At 46.9% G+C, this 21264-nt stretch overlaps 1 protein-coding gene across 1 annotated transcript in view; it reads right to left on the minus strand.

Annotated features, from left to right (window-relative positions):
- Positions 1-19629, minus strand: part of SLC17A7 (solute carrier family 17 member 7) — a 59348-nt gene extending 39719 nt beyond the window's left edge. The window contains exon 1 of the mRNA XM_083471920.1: positions 18778-19629. Within this exon, the coding sequence (XP_083328046.1) occupies positions 18778-18839 (62 nt within the window). The 5' untranslated portion in view covers positions 18840-19629. The remainder of the gene's footprint in view (positions 1-18777) is intronic.
- Positions 19630-21264: the final 1635 nt, after the last annotated feature.

The following is a 21264-nucleotide window of genomic DNA, read 5'->3' on the forward strand; positions in this document are numbered from 1 at the left end:
GGGGTGTCAAAGACCCTTAGTGGAGCTCCTGGAAAGCCACTGCTAGTACGAACAGGGCAGGGATGGGGAACTTCCAGCCCAGTGGTCAACGGTGGCCTAGGAGAATTTTCAGTCTGCTCTTTGCACTCCCCCCTCAGGCAATCTCATCTCCCCAGCCAATGGTCTTTTGCCTGGTTGGAATTAGTTTTTGAACCCAGAACATGCATGCTTCTCGCATGCTTGGATGGAGGACAGAGTGGGGTGTCGGTGCACATGTGTTGAGACGAGCCTCCTTTGCCAATCCACATTTGTTGCCCTGCCCACTTCTGCCCACCCCTGGCATGTGGCCTCTGGAAGGTTGCCCAGAAGGAAACATGGCCCTCAGGCTGAACGAGATTTCCCCACATCTGGAGCAGACGACAGATAGTCTGCCCTGGTGTGTGAGGCAGCTCCCTGTGTTCCTTAGCTAGGTGGCAACTCTTCTCTGGATTTCCTGTCATAGGACCATGTGAAGCAGCCATCTGTGCTGGTCAGCAACTGCACCTGCTCTTGAGATCTTCAAAAAAAGGCATTTCCTGAGCTCTGCTCCCTGACATGTCCTGGTGGCATCTCTGAAACCAGGACCTTCTGCGTAGACAGGACAGAACTACGACCCCACGCAATGGTTTCTCAACTCTCTTAGCTTCCCTGAGGTCCATCACTCCACCATTCCCAGCTCTCGTCCTTCATACCACCGTCCTGCAAATCGCACTCAAACTCCCATGATCCCACAGGAAGCCTTAGCTGCCAAGCTAAGCTTCCCTCCCAGGAACAGTGTAGCCAGTCAACATACAGTCACAGAAAGCTTTTCCCCAGAGCAGTTGGAATGTGCCCAAGGGTTCCGTGTGTTGTCTCAGCGGACCGGCCAATGGCTGAGATTCTGGGTGTTCAGGTAGGCAATGGGCAGGTAACATACATTAACCCTTTGGCCGGAGCATCCATTGCTCCAAAGGCAACCATTGTTTTCAGTTCAGAGCGAGTCCGAGGCATCGCGACGTAATGGCTTCTAGCGAAGGTGCGCTGGCTGGGAGACGCAAGGGCCTTGTCTCGCAACCTTTCCTGTCATGCTGAGCAACAAAGGTGGCCAGGGACCGCAGGAATGCGCACGCGGGATGCCTTTTAAACCTGCTCCAGGCCATCTTGAATAATTCATGCCCCTCTAGCACTCAGTGCTTCCTCCTCCATCTATATTTCATGTAATTAAAACTTTGCTTGTGCTTTCTCTGCCCCCCCTCGCTGCTTCCTTAAAAAAATTATTTTTAACATTGCCTTGCATTTGGGTCTCCTGGGTTCTTTTCGCATGGGGACGAGTGTCTTGGTGGCAGTGGTGACAGAAGAAACATATTCACCGGGCCCTACTTATAAACATTCCAAGGGCATCTCTTGGCCACTGTTGGACAGAGAGTCATGAACAAGCTGGAGCTTTGGTCTGATCCAGCATGGGGTATGTAGGTGAGGAAAAGCTTGCAAACACTGAGTGACGACACCAAAGGAGCAGTAGTGACATTGGCCACATCTCCTTGTAAGAATTCAAGCTTAGAATTGAAGATCAAGCTTGCCAAGGAGTCAGCTGCCAATCAACTGAGACTAGCTCTGGAAAGAAGATAAAAATCCCTACCAGAGATAAGAATGGCAGACCAAGTTGATGGATTATGCCTAAATGGCTAAAATGACCAGAAGAATCAGAAATCAGGAAGACCAAAATTTTAATAAGGAATGGGGAAATTTTATAACTTAAAGACCATTGTAGACAGTTAAAATCATCAGTAGGATTGGAGTATCACTTGTAGTTTAATGGTGAATTTTGCATACAATGGAGAAGTGAAATATTTTGATTATAATAAAAGATGCAGGAGGAAATGATTAACAGTAGGACCCACAAAGGGGAGGAGGGAAGTCTAAGAGATACCTTGGAATCTTGTTTTTACGTTGTATGTTGGATATGTGACTGTAGAGTTTTAATCTGAAAAACCAAATAAATAAATTTTAAAAAAGAAAAGAGAGACTAGCTCTGCCCAACAGGTCAGAAAGAGAAATGCTTAACCATCGACTAATTTATCATTAAAAATGGCATATGTATAGGTTTCTGTTTTTATTCTACTACATAGACCTGGCCAAAGCCAGAAGGAAGAGCAGCCTCTGAGCATGCCTAAAGTGCAGTATACCTCTGAAGGCAGTATGGCTCTCAATGCCAGTTGATGGGAATCACAGGTGGGGAGAGTAATCTTGCGCTGAGGTTCTGTTCGTGGTCTTCCAAAGAGAGATCTGGGTTGACTACTGAGAGAACAGGATGCTGGACTAAGACGGGCCTTTGGCCTGACCCAGCAGGGGTCTTCTGACCTTCTGCTGTGCTTCAAATGGGCCACTCAGATATTGTGTATTTGGCAACCGCATCATTGTTGTTTTGAACTTATTGTGTTTTCCAACTTCAGTGGGAGGGGAAATACAGGTTGGCATTTTGAGGCCAACAATGTCACACAGACTCTGCGAAAACCTTGCATATACGAATAGCACCAATCCCACAACATACAATCGCGTGAAAGGGCCTTAACTGGCTAACGTTGGCATCTGTGTCTCTAAATAACAGTTCACTGCTTACAATGGATGGATTGACAAAATGATGTGCTGAAACAAATGTCAGAAAGACTCTGGGGCCTGTGAATTTGGCACAGTACTGAGGTTTCATTGCTTTGCAACTTAACAGCAAGAGGAAAGATTCTTGCCTTTTTCTGTCTCCTGCAAATTTGGAAATCCAAAACAAAATATGATGTGTTTTGAAATGGTGACAGATTAATTTGAACTCTGTTATTGCATCAAATTCTAGATAATTTGCAAAATTTGATTTGAACCCTGATTTGAACAGTCACACAGAGAGAGACGCAAACACACACAGGGGATTCAGAAGACCAGGAACCTTCTATAAGCACACTGCAGAACGTGGATAGGGAAGCAGTGACCCTCTGGACATTGATGGACTACAACTCCCATCATCCCTGACCATTGGCCATGCTGGCTAGAGCTGATGGGAATTGTAGTCCAAGAACACCCAGAGGGCCATGGGTTCCCCATCCATGGTATAGTGAAAGTGGATAAAGCTTTTTTTCCCCCTCCTTCCCATCTCATCACAGGATCACTCTGTGAAACTGATTGGCGAACATACTAAATATACTTCTCACACAACACATGGCTGATTTGCAGCTGCGTGATATGGCTGTGGGAATTAGCTTAGATGGCTTTTAAAGCAAAGAGGGATAGGCTACAAGAATTTACAGAAGGCCCGGCCAATCCAGAGGCTTCTTCTTATCACCTGCCAATCACAGTATCTGTTATTCTACATTCCTATTCCCTTCTGTTCCTAAAACAGGACTCTGAAGCCTGGGCATCCATAGCCTCAGAATGCATAGTTCCCTCCAGATGTTGTTGGAGTACAGCTTCCACCATCCCCAACTATTGGCCATTCTCGCAGGGGATTCTGGGAGTTGTAGTCCCGCATGATCAGGAAGGGAACCCTGTGAACTACCCTGAGTTAAGTTATAGCCCAGAGTCCCTGACAGTTGTGTTACTTGCTAAGGTGGAATTCTGATGGTTATATCTGGGCTGTGCTGTTTCACTCAGGTGGAGGGAAGGAAGCGAGCTTTTTGATATCTCTGCACGCAATACAATTAACGTTTGATTCAATCACTCTCCGTACAGTTTCGCCACCTTACAGTCTACTTCCTACCTTGCTTTCATTGTGGCACACTTATCTAGGTAGAGTCTCTTTCTTGAAGCATCTTAGCTGATGTTATTGGCAGTTTACTTAAGAATTAAATTTATATACCACCCTTCTTCAAAAAAATCTCAGGGCGATTCACAGAATAAAATCAAGATGAACTTTGCAAAAGCTGAGGTGCTGTAGCAAACCAAAGCTCCTTGAAAATCCTCCTCTGTGAAGCCACCAGGATAACTGCAATAATAATGGCCAGAGTGGAGCTACTGGATCCTAACACCAAACTTTGAAAAGCGCTCCTTTGCAAATTTAGATAAGCTTTGACTGGAACTGAGCTGCTAGGCCATATTAGAGCACCTCCGATTAGGGTGGACAAGACTAGCGAGAGCTGAGCTGCTACCGCACAAATCCACTGTTCTTTCAAGAGATTCTCTGCAAGTTAATTGAAATAAGCGAGATAAGCTTGGCAAGCAGCCAGCTGCATGTCAATTAAGACGAGAACTCACGAACAGCAAGAAACAAAAGAAGCCTTAAAATCTACTGTTAGGCATCAACAGATGGCAACAGGATAACAATTTTGCTTTTTGTTGCGCATGTGTATCTTTAGGAATGTGGTGTGCTAATAATATTAAAATGCCCACACTAGTGCTATGATCTTGGCTCTCTGGTTGGGTGAAAGGGTGGAGATAAGAGCCTTAAGAGGCGCACTGGGAAGCAGCCACGACACACCCACCCACGTATGAAAGACGTATGGTGGGACATTGGCGGGGAGGGCTGCATCTCAGTAGCAGAGTGTCTGCTTTGCGTGCAGAAGGTCCCAGGTTTGATCCCTGGCATCTCCAGCTAGGGCTGGGACAGATCTCCTGGCCAAAAACCTGGAGAGCCACTGCCAGGCAGCGTAGAGACCATGGAGCAAGTACAAGGCAGCTTCCTGAAAGGCAGTGGGATAAGACAAGAGTCGGGCCCTGCACAGATGATAAGCTTTTGAGGCTCTGCAGAGATAGCAAAACTAGGGCAGTGTGGGAGTGCTTCCCCCAGTACAACTTGAGAGTCCAGTACAACTTGAGAGCCATACTATAGATAATGGGGGGGAAACATATGGGGAGAGTGTCTTCTTCCTGGAGGTGTGGCCTGGCAGAAGCCTGTTGATTCTCGTCTTGATCTCCATTCTCCACTACTTCCCCCCCAAACAATTCCATGGAAGGGTTTGTGGAATGGATGGGATGGATCATCATAAGTTTCACCCTCTGCCTGGCCTAGTCAATTTAACATTTTCCAGAAAGAAAGAAAGAAACACATCACTTTTGGTGTCCCTCCAGATGTTGTTGTTGTTGTTTAGTCGTTTAGTCGTGTCCGACTCTTCATGACCCCATGGACCAGAGCACACTAGGCACTCCTGTCTTCCACTGCCTCCCGCAGTTTGGTCAGACTCATGCTGGTAGCTTAGAATCATAGAATCATAGAATCATAGAGTTGGAAGAGACCACAAGGGCCATCGAGTCCATGTGGTCTCTTCCAACTCTATGATTCTATGAATTTCACTCCCTGAGAAACAGGAAGTGGACATGATCACGAGAGCAAGAGGCATAAGGATGCCTTTTTTCCTCCTCCACCCTTTGCTATGTAAGGCTATTGTTATGGTGTCGGTAACAGGGAAGATGCTCTGCAGAAATTTTCATCAGCGTACACAGCTCCAGAGGCGGAGCTAGCTGCTCTGGCACCCAGAGCGGGGCGGGGCAAGCGTCCCAGGGTGATGGGGGGCGATGTCACACCCCCTCAGGGATGACACCCAGGGCAGGCCGCTCCTACTGCACCCCCTTCCTCCACCAATGCCCAGCTCCTGACTTACTTTAATCTCTGTAGTGGCGCCTTCCCTGTGGAACTCCCTTGACTCCCTTCAGATGTCAAGGAGATAAAAACTACATAACTTTTAGAAGACATCTGAAGGCAGCCCTGTATCGGGAAGTTTTTAATATTTGATGTTTTATTATGTTTCAATATATGCTGTAAGCCATCCAGAGTGGCTGGGGAAACCCAGCCAGATGGGCGGGGTGTAAATAAAATTATTATTAAATCACTGGGTGGTTGAAATCACTGAGTGGTGGGAACCCAGTGAGGGAAAATGCTTTGAATATTGATCTGGTGCCTCAAAAATCCTCCCTCCTTAGGATTTCTACTTTGCTTTTCTACCTAAAATATAATCTGAGCAGCTAGCTGGGAACACTTAATGTCTGCAATGTCTCCTCAATCCCACCCAGCCAATTGAGTAAATTTCAGGACTAAATTGTCACAATCCAGGCCTGAATCTATTCCACAAGCTGAAATTCAACACCATTGCTTTTTAAAGCTAGGGCAGGCTTCTAGCCAATTAAGGGTGTGTAAAGAGTGAGAACATAATAGGTAAAAGGTAAAGGACCCCTGGATGGTTAAGTCCAGTCAAAGGCGACTATGGGGTTGTGGCGCTTAACTCACTTTCAGGCCAAGGGAGTCGGTGTTTGTCCACAGACAGCCTTCCGAGTTATGTGGTCAGCACGACTAAATTGCTTCTGCAACAGAACACTGTGATGGAAGCCAGAGCGCATGGAAACGCCATTTCCCTTCCCGCCACAGTGGTACCTAGTTTTCTACTTGCACTGGCATGCTTTCAAACTGCTAGGTTGGCAGGAGCTGGGACAGAGCAACGGGAGCTCACCCCGTTGCGGGGATTTGAACCGCCAACCTTCTGATCAGCAAGCCCAAGAAGCTCAGTGGTTTAGACCACAGAGCCACCAGCATCCTAAGAACATAATAAAAGCCCATAGGTCTAGCCATTCCAGCATTGTGCTTTCCTCACAGTGGCTCATCAGATGCCCCACCAAAGCCCGTAAGCTTGAGACAAGAGCCCTAGGACTCTTCCAGTGCTGCTCTCTAGTAACTGGTCTTTGGTCAGACAGGAAGGGTGAGCGGAGGCGGGGGGGGGTGGAATTGAAGGGAAATTAGGAAGTTCAGGTAAGGAGACAGAAGGTAAGGCAGATCAGGACAATGGTAGTGCCTTGAGTTTCCTTCAGCAGGGTGAGGAGGGCAGATTGGCAGTCAGTCTAATGACTATAACAATATCTATTTGATATCATAAAATTAAAAAGTGTGAATGCTCAAGCGATGAATGAATGAACAGCGTTAACAACAAGTATACACAACCTTCATTACCCAATTCGAACCACTGCAGGTTCCTTGGCAGCAGGTGTATTTGTTGAATGAATGATGCAACCTAAGTTTTGCTTGTTGATGGTGCAATGGCCATGTGACCTACTTTACAAAGGACAGTCCACCTGATCCCTTATATCCATGCCCAATCACTGAGGTCTTGGGGAGAGTCACTGTTAGTGGTCCCCTATGGCTTGGATGCAAAGCTCGTATCCACTTGGAGTCATGAGTTTAGTATTGTGGACCCAATTTTATGGAACTTCTTCCTAGTTGAGGTCAGGCAAGCCCCCTTTCCTGCTGAACTTCTGACACTGACTGAAAGCACCTTTTTATTTCAGCAGGCATTTTCACTGAAGTTTGATTTTGTAGTTTTTATAGAATATGATAGCTAAGATGTATATAAATTGCATAAGTAAATAAACATGTGCAAATTCCATGCAAATATCTGTCCTCTTTTCTCACCTCTTTTTTGGTGAAGCATTCCCACCTCCCTTTCTCTCTTTCTTACATGCACATGATGTGTGTCCTGAGGTGTGTGTGCATCCAGGAATAATAACAACAATAATAATAACAATAATAATAATAATTAATAATAATAAATAATAAAATAAAATTTATTGTACCATGCCCATCTGGCTGGGTCTCCCAGCCACTCCAACAAAGATTAAAAATACATTAAAATGTCACACAATAAAAACTTCCCTGAACAGGGCTGCCTTCAGAGGTAGCAAGAGTGGGCCCACAGCATCTGAAGGGCCACATGTAAAGGAGTGGAGGGCCACGCACAGCCCCTAACCTGCGGTTTTCCCAAATTCCCAGGCTCCTTTGGCAGCTGCATGACAAGTAATACAGTCACAAAACAGGCTCAGCGGTGCAATATTTTGTATGTCTACTCGGCAGGGTACTTACTCTCTTGTAAGCACATTTATAATTGCAGCGCATGTTTGTCAATAGGGAAGCCTTTGGCTCACTTATTATTAAACAAGGAAACGGCATTCTTTCATTCTTTTCCCCCTTCTTAGATAAGTGATTATCACAATAAGATGCCCTGAGAACAAGAACTGCTGATTTAGGCCCCACTTAACTTAAATCATGTAACAGGTCCATCTGCCAAAGGCTAATTGTGTGGGCTTATACATCTGAGAATGTGCAGCCTTTTCCCACATGCTAAAATGTCTCAGTCATAGCTGAGAACCTGACAGGGTGAATTTCCACACATTTCCCCACTGTGCGTGTGTGTGTGTTTTAATTCTGTTTTGTTTTTCAGGTACAGCACTGGCAACTGAACTTCTATCCACTGAATGCACACCCCCCCCCCCTCTCTCTCTCACACACACACACACACATCCAGAGACAGTCACATTATATAAGGGTTAGAGTATTGGGGGCGGGAAAGCCAAACAGCATCTATGAAAAGATTTTATGCCGGATGCTAGGCGGAGGATTAGCTCTGGGGCCAGCTGTCTTATTCTCTGCAAACGCACACAAAATGTTACAGCCGTCGGCCGGCTCCAGAGAAAAAGGGAGCCGGCAAATGAGTGATACGGCTTCGATTCTCCCTCTATTACAGGCATTGAAGGTGCCGAGATATATTTGGCTGAAGTCAACTTGGAAACTCCATTTTTGACTGTGACAGAGCCATAACTCTGGGCTGGATGGGTGGAAGGCGAGATTGGGAGGTAATATGGGCAGGTGGGTGAACTAGACCGACAGATGACTGGGGAAATGTCAGAATCCACACAAAACTGCAGTTCCCAGAGTTCTTTGGCCGCTGGTACTGATTGATGTAGGGTTGATATCACCCTTTTGCACTAGATTGGGAAAGGTGTTGGTCTGGGGAGCGCTAAGAGTGGAAGAAGGACCTTTGGGAAAAGTCTGGCCTAAATGACCCACAACACCAGGATGAAAGGCATGTAAGGCAAGAATGAATGCCAGGAAAAGGGGAAGAGGAAAGGAAAGGTTTTAACACCTTGGCTTCAGTGGAGAGAGAGAGAGTTAGTCACACACACACACACACACACACACACACACACACACTGCAGTGCTGCTGAAATCAACAGCAGAATTAGATCCTGATTTCATATCCCGTTTTGTTGGGAGCCATCAAAACCACTCTTTCCTCATTCAGGTGTCATGGGAAATTGTGGTTTAACAAAACAGGATATAAGCACTGAAACTGGCTGCATGAAAGGCAGAGAGAGGATATGGGTACACTGCTCAATCTTTGCCCAGTAAGCCATGGTTTATTGGACCAAGATTTTTTACATTTGAACTGAGCCTATGCATTGCTTATTTTCTCCAGTTAGGGGGCTTTATAGATATATGTGTCTGTGTATGTATCATAGTCTGCTGCGAATTTCAGAAGTAGGTGGTAGCAGCAAAAGTTAGAAGGAGAGAATGGGAAGGAAAAGGAGACAGTGGGCAGAAAGAGGATGGCCACAGATGGATGGGCGGTTAGTTGTAATGGGAGTTATAAAGAGACAAAGTGGGTGGATGATGTATGTATGCATATGGATAACAAACTGGCAGATAGTGATGTATTAGGACCAGGTTCTTAAATGCAAGGACCTCACTTGATTTATCTGCATTTTATGACTGGCAGGTGAATGTGTTAACTAATTCCTACGTGTGTGTGGTGATGTGTTACTTCTGTTGCTGCGGCTAGATCTGTGATTGCCTATTCACACATGCAAGTCATCTGTGATGACAGCAGTCATCTTATTATATATATAAAGGTAAAGGGACCCCTGACCATTAGGTCCAGTCACAGATGACTCTGGGGTTGCAGTGCTCATCTCGCTTTATTGGCCGAGGGAGCCGACGTACAGCTTCCGGGTCATGGGGCCAGCATGACTAAGCCGCTTCTGGCGAACCAGAGCAATGCACAGAAACGCCGTTTACGTTCCCGCCGGAGTGGTACCTATTTATCTACTTGCACTTTGATGTGCTTTCGAACTGCTAGGTTGGCAGGAGCAGGGACTGAGCAATGGGAGCTCACCCCATCACGGGGAGTTGGACTGTCGACCTTCCTATCGGCAAGCCCTAGGCTCTGTGGTTTAGACTACAGCGCCACTCATGTCCCATATATATATATATATATATATATATATATATATGTTTTCGTAGATTTTCACGGGTACAGGAATGCAGGTTTTGGTGTCCTCGGGTGTCTTCCCGTGTAAAAGTTGGGGTGTCTAGGCGACGTTTCGACGAGGTCTCACTCGTCATCTTCAGGCTGGTGCTTTCGGCTTCTTGTTACTGGAACAGAGCGGGATCTCAGTGTTTGAGTTCCTATAAATACTGTAGAGGGGTGTGGTGTATTGCCTCAAAAGTTCTGGGCAGAGGGGAAGTTCCCAGGCTAGTGTTCTTTTCTTCTTTTGTTCCTTAATTACTTGAGGGATATCTTGAGTGATTTCTTGAGTGATATTCTGAGTACCACTTAGGTGGGTCATTAGGTGTGGATTAGTTGCTAAAGCCTTCGTGTCTTGACCTCTTGAATTTGTGAAGAGTTTTTCTGGGAAGATGGCTGTACTGCACTTAGTTGTGCTTTGGCTTGGCTTCGTGTATAGGGGCGAGCTGTGGTTTTGTGCCCTGTGCCAGCCAGATCTGTGTAGGGATTGCAGGGGGGTGCAGCATCCGGAGGTGCCACTATGGTTTGGTTACTGGATGGTGTCTGTAATTTATCTGTGGAGAGGGTCTGGGTTTGGGTCTGGTGTGGTTGATTGGTGGTGGCGTTCTGTGTGCCTCTGGATCTGGTGTCGGTTTTTGTGGGGAGGGCTAATTTCCAGATGTCTGGCAGGCGGGACGTGTCGTCACGCTTGTTCATGTTGTGAGGGTGTTTCTCTATCTCGATGGCTTCCATGATTATTCTCTTGTGGTGATGTTCCATGTTAAAGAGCAATTTGGAATCTGCAAAATTAATTTCGTGTCCTGTTTCTTTCATGTGTTGGAAAAGAGAGGAAGATTTTTCTTCTTTTTTGACGGCATTCTTGTGTTCTGCGATACGTGCATTTATTCGTCTGTTTGTTTGTCCAATGTACGTGGCTGGGCAGACTTTGCAGGGTATTTCATAGACCCCTTGGTTTTCCAACTGGATTTTATCTTTGGGGTTTCTGAGGATATTGGCTATTTTTTGGTTGGTGCAAAAGGCTGTTTTGATATTGTGTTTATGGAGGACAAACAAACAGACGAATAAATGCACGTATCGCAGAACACAAGAATGCCGTCAAAAAAGAAGAAAAATCTTCCTCTCTTTTCCAACACATGAAAGAAACAGGACACGAAATTAATTTTGCAGATTCCAAATTGCTCTTTAACATGGAACATCACCACAAGAGAATAATCATGGAAGCCATCGAGATAGAGAAACACCCTCACAACATGAACAAGCGTGACGACACGTCCCGCCTGCCAGACATCTGGAAATTAGCCCTCCCCACAAAAACCGACACCAGATCCAGAGGCACACAGAACGCCACCACCAATCAACCACACCAGACCCAAACCCAGACCCTCTCCACAGATAAATTACAGACACCATCCAGTAACCAAACCATAGTGGCACCTCCGGATGCTGCACCCCCCTGCAATCCCTACACAGATCTGGCTGGCACAGGGCACAAAACCACAGCTCGCCCCTATACACGAAGCCAAGCCAAAGCACAACTAAGTGCAGTACAGCCATCTTCCCAGAAAAACTCTTCACAAATTCAAGAGGTCAAGACACGAAGGCTTTAGCAACTAATCCACACCTAATGACCCACCTAAGTGGTACTCAGAATATCACTCAAGAAATCACTCAAGATATCCCTCAAGTAATTAAGGAACAAAAGAAGAAAAGAACACTAGCCTGGGAACTTCCCCTCTGCCCAGAACTTTTGAGGCAATACACCACACCCCTCTACAGTATTTATAGGAACTCAAACACTGAGATCCCGCTCTGTTCCAGTAACAAGAAGCCGAAAGCACCAGCCTGAAGATGACGAGTGAGACCTCGTCGAAACGTCGCCTAGACACCCCAACTTTTACACGGGAAGACACCCGAGGACACCAAAACCTGCATATATATATATATATATATGCACGTCTTAATCAGGCCTTGATGTGTAGCAATTATAGTGCAGAAATAAACAATGGGATAGATATCTGGAAAGTGCTGAAGACTTGAGTGGGGGGGGGGGTAGGAGACAGGCTTCATTTTCTTCCTGCACTTATTGGGCCATGGGAACCACAGTTTACTGGGACATCCAAATCTGGCAAACCATGGTTACCACTCACCATTTTTGCCTCCCAAACCAGCAATGGCTTCTGACTCTGCTTTGGAATCAAACTATGATTAGGGAAGATATGTAAAGAGAAAGTAAAGGGAGCCGCAGGAGAACAGATTTATTATTTTTAATTTCATTTATTTCCTGCCTTTCCTCCAAGGAGATCTGAGTAGCATACAAAGACCCCACTAAGCATTTTATCCTCGCCACAGCTCTGGGCGACAGGATGGGCTGAGAGAAAGACTAGGCCGAGCGTTAACCCATTAAGAATCAGCGCTGAGTGAGGATTTGAACTTGGAGCTCTCCGCCGCAGGCCAACGCTCTTGCCTCATGAACAAATGGGTAAGGAAATGGAAAGGCTTAGGTGATGTTATAGGTGATGGAGACTCAGGAGTTTGAGTTTATACCGACAAAGTTCATGGGAAGAGTGTGGGGAGCTCATCCTTTTGTATGCAAGAAATTAGAATTAAACATCAAACTCTGTATTGCCTTGTCATTCCAGACTGGTGACATAAATACGCCCCCAGTTAATGAAAAAGTCCCCCTTTCCCCCTCTGCAACTGTGTGCACTGAGGATCAGGTTAGCAGAAAATGCACTCGAAAACTGTTGTAACAACCTTCAGGCTTTTGAATCTGTCCCTTTCTCCACCTCACCCCCCAGCCTTGGCTTTCAAAGACAGGGCAGCTTTGACTGTCTAGGGGACCCATTTCACACACAAAATTTGTCTTGCTGCTTTGTTAGCTTTGGGAAATGATTTGCTGTTAGTCAGGATGTCATTGCTGGTGCAGGATGAGGGTGTCTTGAACCTTAACACAGGAATTGTGCCTGTCTGGGTCACTCACACCAAAGTCCATCTGCCCAGCAGGGATTTCTCTGAGTCTGCATTTTTTAAAGATAACACACCTGAACTGCACTTCCCAGACTAGTGACTTTGATAAGAATTAGGGATGGGCAAATTGGTACATTTCAGTTTCTCTCTTTTTCTCCCCAGTCCTAAGTCCAGTTCTGCTCATTTCTGGAACAGTTTTTGTGTGTGTGTTTAATCAGTCCTTATAAAAATTAATGATCATTTTTGGCTTAATTTTTCCTAATATGCACATTGTTGTAAGATCCCCCCCAAAAAAACACATTTTTGCAAAGTGTTTTGAAAGTTATTTTCACTAATATGTGCATTTTTATACACACTTTCCCCTAGTATATGCATTTTTGAAAAACGTAATACTTGGCTGAAGAACTGCATAGTGTTTTTATTTTATTTTTTAAGAGCAAATTTTGAAGGCAGGCTGCATTTCTGTTTTGGTATTGTTTTGGAAAGCACAGAACCATTAAGTCCACCTTTAAATGCAAAGTCTACCACCCCAGTCAGAATGCGTTTATCCCCTCCCTCTTGAATTCATCTGATTATTGACTCAAAGATGCCCATCAGTACCTCAAAATGCATGTTTTAGAGGAGAATCCATCTATTTCCCTAAAGCAGGCAGGATCACACTGTCTGCTTCAGAGCTGTGTGGTGGGCTTGGGCTCCCCGCTTTCCTAAATGACCCCACCTCCTTGCCACCGTCAGCTCTGCCTGTTGATTTATTCTCCCGTAAGCCCAATTGGCGTCATTATCCACAAGGAGCAGGGAAGGCAAGCAAAGGCAGGCTGCTACGCTTTCGCCTTGCTCGTGCCCCGCTTGCAAGTGAGTAGGCAGCTACAGCAGGCAAAAGGATCAGGGCCATGGAGAGGAGCTGGGGAGACCCTGCTGGGGTGTGGGCCTTGGGAGATGGCCCCAAATCCCAATCCCAGGTTCCAGGGGGCAGGGGAGACAGTCCTTAAGGCACCAGCATATAGAGAACACATATTCCTGGTTATTACGAGGTCACCATTAATGAAAGGAACAGTGCTGAAGAATGAATGTGCTTCCTGAAAGTTCCCTTTAAGAGGCCACGAGAGAGCAATGCAATAAAACTTGCATGAAATACACAGACAGCCTCATTGCATCTCCCTGATGAAATGCAGATCACCCGACGTCACACCTAGATTAAAATTTAGCAGAGCTACCAGGGGCAGTGTGTGTGTGTGTGTGTGTGTGTGTGTGTGTGTGAAATAAAGTTGCTTTGGGGGCACATGTGGCTCATTGGCCACCTCTGATCCAACTCCTCCTCCTGATTTATGAATCAAACCCATCTAAAGTAATCCGGCTGAAATATTAGCCTGGCCATTTCTCAAAGACTCCCAGGGTTGACAATGTCATGTGCTTCTAAGCCATCCTTTCCCCTTTCCAGTGGGCTGCCACCACCCTTAGAGTATGGATGCTCATCTTGGAATGCCCTACCTGAACCTCATCCTTTTAGACTTACTTCCCACTCAAGTGAGCATTCATAGGCTTGGTCCTCAAAAGACCTGCCTCCCAAGTTGCAGGCTGCAAAGTGAAGGGGGCTTGGGACGATTTGGCGGGATGAGGCGGAAGTCACAGCCAAAGCCAGAGGTTCTCCAAGCAGCTGCTGGCCGTTGGCAGATGTCACTTCCTAAACACCCACCCAAAGTCCCCAGAATGATGTTCTGTAATGACACTGGTGGGAGCTTCCAGGAACTAATGATGGTCACCACTGGAAGGTGTCATTCTGCCCCTCGAAAAAGGAGCTCCCCTTAAGCTGACCCTACGCCCTCAAGTAACGTAGCAATTTTGGAAGAGGAACCACAAGGCCACGGTGACGAATTTCCACCCAACTTTGGGACCAGTTTACTTGCAGGATCACCTCACCCCATACTGGGCCCACTAAACCACATTGATCTGCAGAACCGGCACTGCTATAAGTACTACTTAATACTTGCTTCATGCCTGTAAAAAACTGAACATTTTGTGTGGCACCACTACACTTTGGAACTTGCTGTTGACATTGGGCTGGTGATTTCACAGTGCTCTTTTCAGCAGCTGCTTAAAAACAATTTTGTTTGGGCAAGTCTGTAGAATGCTGAACTGTTTTCTTCTTCTTTTTTAAGCTACTGTTGATTTTCATCACCTTTTGAAATATTTTAATACTTGTTTTAACAACAGCTTTCAATGTTTTATTTTCTATTGCTGTAAATCATCTAGAGGGTTGTTTCTTTTTTACAATCAAGTAGTATATAACTTTCTTCAACAAATGAAATAAAAACCCACCTAACCCCACCCTTAAATTGACGGAGGGCTAATTGCCCTCCTCCCCTTCCATCAGTCCAAATTTGAGTTGAAAGTTATGATAATGTTTGGCTTAATTCTGCACCGGGCTCAATTCTATGTAAATCAGTCTGCTTAGAGGACCACAAAACATCCAGCCTAATTCTGTGGGTAGCTGTTTCTGACTAAGGGCACTTCTACACCAGGGATTTAAATGCAGAATTCCCACTCTTTGCCCTGCGAAAAGGTGAGGGGAAATTGGAATGGCAGAAGATGGCAGCACTTGATGAGGCATGGAACGTGGTTTTAGCTGTCAGTAGGAGAACAAGGAATGGGCAGGTCTAAAGACCCTCAGCCTGGAAGTACCATTGCAGTGAGACCTTTTGACCCCCATCCTACACATTGCCTTTGTAACAGACATTTTATAAAGGGATTATATACAATGTAGGTGGAGAACCTTATAGCCGGGGGCCAAATGTGGCCCTCTATCTGGCCCTCCATATTCTCTCAAGTCCTCACTGTCTCGCTGGCCAAGCATCACACCCCAAGAGTTTTTGCCTAGTTGGAATGTGCCCCTGAACTCTGATCATGCCCCTTGCTTGGCTAGACGGAGGGCAAGTGAGGATCATGTGAGTGCGTGTAGAAACTGGCCTACTGTGCAAAGGCAATATTTGCATGCGTTGCTCCACCCACATCTGTCTCTGGCCCCGCCCACCATCTGGCCCTTGGAAGGTTGTCCAGAAGGGAATGTGGCCCTGAAGTGGGAAAGAGTTTCATATCCCTGATGTGCAGGGACCGACCCAGCCCTTAAAAACATCCAAATGCAACCCGAATTCTGCAGGATGAAAAGCCAGATTCTGCCATCCAAATGGATTGTGAAAAATAAACCCTTAATTTTGCATAATTAAGACTGATTCCAAATTCAACTCTGCTGCCATAAGGTCTAGAAACCTTTGGATCTAGGCAAGTCAATTGAACAACTTTGGGGTTTTCCTAAAAAATATGGCAGCCCTAGTTATAGAATTTCCCTATTAGAAACATGCTTTATAAATGCTTCTGATGTCCCCAGGCATCCACATTTGGGGGAAGGACGTTCCATTGCATCTGCACAGTTATCCATCTCAGCCAAACACGTCAAGAGCCACAGAATATATGTGAGTAAATATATTTATATATAGGGAGAGAGAGGCAAGAGAGATCTCCGCGTAGCCACTTATAACTCTGGTGAATATTTTATGAAGTTCTGCTATGACGGTGCATATTTCGAACTGGAACTCATGCCAGTTATGTAAAGCAATTTTGCTATGGCCGCCAACCTTTGCTTCCGTCTCCAAGGTGGGCTGGGAATTTTAATTTATTATTATTTTCCCTGCTTGGCTTAACTTTTTTTTTTTTAAAGAAAGCAACCATCCTCTAGCTGCATCAATCAGGACCTTGCGTGACCTCTCTGAGCCCTGGAGAGCTTTGGTTTGACAGAAACCTGGGAGGAGGAGGAAGAGGAGGAGGAGGAGGAGGAAGAAGAGGAGGGTTGGTGAAATGGCAAGCCCCATTGCCCCTTCCTTATTGAAAAGTTTGCTTCTTCAGTTGGGTCTGTGCCAAGTATCTAGACCCTACTGATCCCTAAATTAGGGTTGTGTTGAGCCATGATGGGTCTGGTTGTGCCGAGCCTTGAGGATCCACAGCTCATCTTGTTCAACTCCTGAAGGATTCCTCGCTTGCTCTCCTTTCCACCAGCTCCATTTCCCCACCCTAGAGAAACTGGCAACCTCTCCGAACTCAACCCCCGGTAGGCTTAAGGAGATAATATGGGTTTGATACATTCATAATCGCCACTGCTCTCTCCCGCCCACCTCCTAACTGACTGTTTTTAAGCCCATTCAGGGGCTGCTCTCCTCTCCTCTCTATTATTTCCCCTGTGCTGGTGGAGGAGAGATCAAATTTAATCAAGGGGAAAAAGAACACGGAGCATTCAGCCCGGCAAAATAAATAAATAAACCTAGATACATTGGGGAGTTGTGTGTGTTGTGGGGTTGGCGGGGTAGATTACCGCACGGGGGGGGGGGCAGATGAATGGATGAAGGTTAAAAATAGAAATTTGTTTCCCTCCTCTTGTTTTTATTGCATTCACCTCTTTCTCCACCCCCCCTCACCACTCCCTGCTTTCCTGATGACCCAACATGCAATGGTTAGTAAGAGTTAAGTGTTAAGTGGTGACATGGTAAAGCCAAAAGTGCCAGGGAGGGAGGAGAGAGGGTGGGTTTTTTATGCAATTGGTAAGGCCAAAGCAATAACAACAAAAATTTGTTTTGCACATGTGGTTCAAGCAAACAAGCAGAACAGGATGATGCAAAAGACACCCAAATGCCCAGGTTTGCAGCAGAGAGAGAGAGAGAGAGACTCCATCTGGCTAAAAGCAAGGGAAGAGAGTTTTAAAAATAAACTGGATGGAAGGTGGATTGGTGGAGAGGGAGGGGTGAATAGGGCTGTGGTGGAGATGATGTACGTGCAGGACAAAAGTTGCGAGGAAAAGGAAGAGGTATGTTGAGGGAGAGAGCTTGTGGAAGAGTGTCAGAAAAGATAATAAGGCTGTGCACACAGCATACATTCAAAGCACACTTAAAACACACTTGCCCCACCCAAAGAATCCTGAAGTTTACTCCTTGTGGAGCTACAATTCCTAGGACCCTTAACATGCTACAGTTCCCAGGATTTGTGTGGGTGGGGGGAAGAACTGCACTTTAAACATTTGGTGTGTCTGCAGCTGGAAAGTGGGCCTGTGACAATTGGGTGTGACCCTCAGTCCCTGAGCACAAGACTGTATGTGACATATTCTCTTCACCCCCCCCCCCATGTTATCCTCACAACAGTCCTGCAAAGTAGGTTTGACCTGAGAGGTGGCCATTGGCCTGAGGTTACCCAGCGAGCCTCTGGCTGAGTGGGGGTTTGGAGCCTAAGCCTCTCCACTGGCTAATCGCAGCACTCTAGCCATTATGCCGCACTTCCTATCCTGACCGCGAACAAGAGAATTTGCACTAGATCATATTGCTGGGACGAGGGAGCCGTGGTGACAGAGAGGGAGCACAAGGGGTTGTTGCAATAGGCTGCGTTAGTGCGAATGCAAGGGCACACTTGTGAGCCTACGTGCACACAGGGATGTGAGTCCACAGCATCTGGGTCTGCATATGGGGCTATGAGTGTACAAGGAGTGAGCATTCCCACTTCAGATCTGAACCATTGGCACTCCACAAACACACACACACACACACACACACACGGACATTTATTAATAAGCTCAAGAAGTAGAAATACACAGAATATTGTTTGTGGGTAAAGCTAAACTGGAGCTTTGAACCAGCGCTCCTCCACCTAGTCTTCCCAACATTGCATTAAACTTCCTTCCAGCGTTGAAAATCTTGTTCACAGACACACACACACACACACACACTCCAAACCTTACCTGTTTAACTGCCCTAAGGTCCTCCCAGCGAACTTCCTTAATTCTTCTGTCCGAATCTCCATGGCTTCTGGCTTCTTCTGCTAAAAGAAAGAGGCAGGTCCCCCCGGGCTATGTCCCAGTATCACCTTTGGCGACACGGAGGTTAAAAATAAATTAAAGACTCCACCAAAACATCGCGGAGGCTTCTTTGGGGAGGGCGCGAGGTCACTGCTGGTGCGGTCGATAATAGGATCTCTTTATTTGTCCGTTTCCCCTTTCTTCTTTCCTTCTCTCGTTCTCCGTCCTCTCTTCTCCTTCCCTCGCTCTCTCTCTCTCTTTCTTCTTTCCCCCTCTTCCTCTTCTTCCCTCTTCCTGCAGCGCAAATCCTTTTCTTTTACCCCCCCCCTCTCTCTTATGGCACCACGATCTCAACTTGATGAACGGTGCGTGGGGATGCAACCATCACCGGCTCTGCCTGCCTGGCCCCGTGCCCGTTCCGCCACCGACACGGGCTTGAAGCGTCATTGGGGCAGCGTTTGCCCACATGCACTAATGCCCGTGCCCTGCGTGGGACGCTGCAGAGGCATCCGATCTCTCTCTTTCACACGCACACCTAGACAACTCCTCCCTCTCCTCAGGCAAGATTTCCACCAGCCTGGCTCGGGTCCGCCTCTCGCTCCCGGCCCCGAGAGGGTCTGCGAGGGGAGGCGCGGCGCTGCTCCGGGCCGGCGGAGAACTTTGAGCGTCCCAGAGAACTGGGCGGCGCCCGGAGAGGGGATTTCAGCACCGCGGACAGCGACGCGCGCGGAGAGCGCAGGACTCCGGCGCGGGATTAAGGGACTCAATCTACGCGTGTGAGCGAGCGAGTGTGTGTGAGGGGGGGGGGGGATCTAGATAAGAGATTAGAGAGGTGTGGGGGATGGATGAGCGGACAGATAAAGAGTGCGCGGACAGAGAGCTTTATTAGGAGGAAAGCAGAGGTCGAGAGGAGGAAAGGGAGAGAAAGAATGCACGAAAGAAAAAGAATAAAAGAAAGAACGGAAACTAGGAAAAGAGAGAGGAGGAGGACAAATGTATCGACCCGTTCTTATTTTTAGGGCTGGGAAGAGAAATACACTCTAATGAGGACGGACGGACGTCTGCAGGAAAAAAAATAATAATGACACAATAAATACGAACGAGGGCTGGAGAAAGAGGAGCGAGCAACGGGAGAGCGTGTGCGCGAGCGAGTTCCCTGCAAGTCCCGGCCGCGTCCCAAGAGGAAGGCAGGCAAACAGCTCCGTCATTAATCTTTCAAAAGTACTTAACTAAGCAGAGGCAGGAGGAAGCTGGGAAGGGCTTAGGGAGCGGAGCAACTGCAGACCCAGCAGGTCAAACAGACAGCGGCGCGGAGGTGCCTCTTTGCTGGCGGAGGCAAAGGGAGCCTGCTTCCCCTCCCGAGACCTCAGACGCGCCCGGGGCTGGGAGATCAGTTGGGGGCGGGGGGAGAGATAGAGAGGTCTCCTGAGAAACTGCTCAGTAGAACACCTGCAGACCTGGGAATGGATTCCGCTCGTTCCCACGATACAGCCCAGCAGCACCCGATTACTCGGGCACTCCGGGGTGGGTTGCGTAACAAGGGGGGCGGGGAGGTGCTGCTGATCCATAGCTTTTCTGCAAGGCGACCGTTCCTCCATCTCCGCGCGGGGCCTTTCCCAACATGTTAAGATGGGACTCGGGGTTTCTAAGGAATTGTGTTGGACTCTGGAGACGATGGAATTCGCTCCCGCAAAGAGGCAGTGACGGCCACCAAGTTGGGGGGCTTTGAAGGAGGATCAGACAAATTCGTGGAGATTAAGGATATCAATGGCTGCTAGCTCTGATGCTTCTGAGTATCGATTGCTCAGGGTTGCCATATTTCAAAAAGTAAAAAACAGGACACCCCGAAAGTTGTTGAGCTAAGACAAAACGCAAAGTTGCTGAGACAAAACCCGAGAAACCATGATTTTTCGGTTCACTTCTCTAAGATCTAGGACAAAGCACTTTTTTGAAATTCCTGTACATCAATTCCGCCTTTGAACTTCCAGTAATGTCCGGGAAAAGTAAGACATATGGTAGCCCTACGTTTGCTAGAAACGGCTGGGTGGGAGAGGACTCTTTTGCTCAGGTGTCCTGCTTGTGGGTTTCTCACAGGTATCTGGTTGGCTACGGTGAGAGCAGGATGCTGGACTAGATGGGTCTTTATCCTGATTCAGCAGGGATATTCTCCATGTTCTCCTGTTGTGAGCACATGATGATTTCATGAGTAGTAAGGGCACGAAGCAACCCATTCACAGGATCTTTCCAGGGAAAATGGCATGGCCAACCCCTTGTGACATGGGCTTCCAGTTGGCATGCACTTATGGGGTTGCTTCTGAGAGAAAGAGAGAGAGAGAGAGAGAGAGAGAGAGAGAGAGAACAGCCCAACACTCCCTGGTTTGTGTGTTCGTAATACATTATACGCAGTGTGGCCACTGTGTTTTCTACTGT

The sequence above is a fragment of the Podarcis liolepis genome (assembly GCF_965112155.1).
Source record: "Podarcis liolepis genome assembly, chromosome: 13".
Taxonomy (NCBI): Eukaryota; Metazoa; Chordata; class Lepidosauria; order Squamata; family Lacertidae; genus Podarcis; species Podarcis liolepis.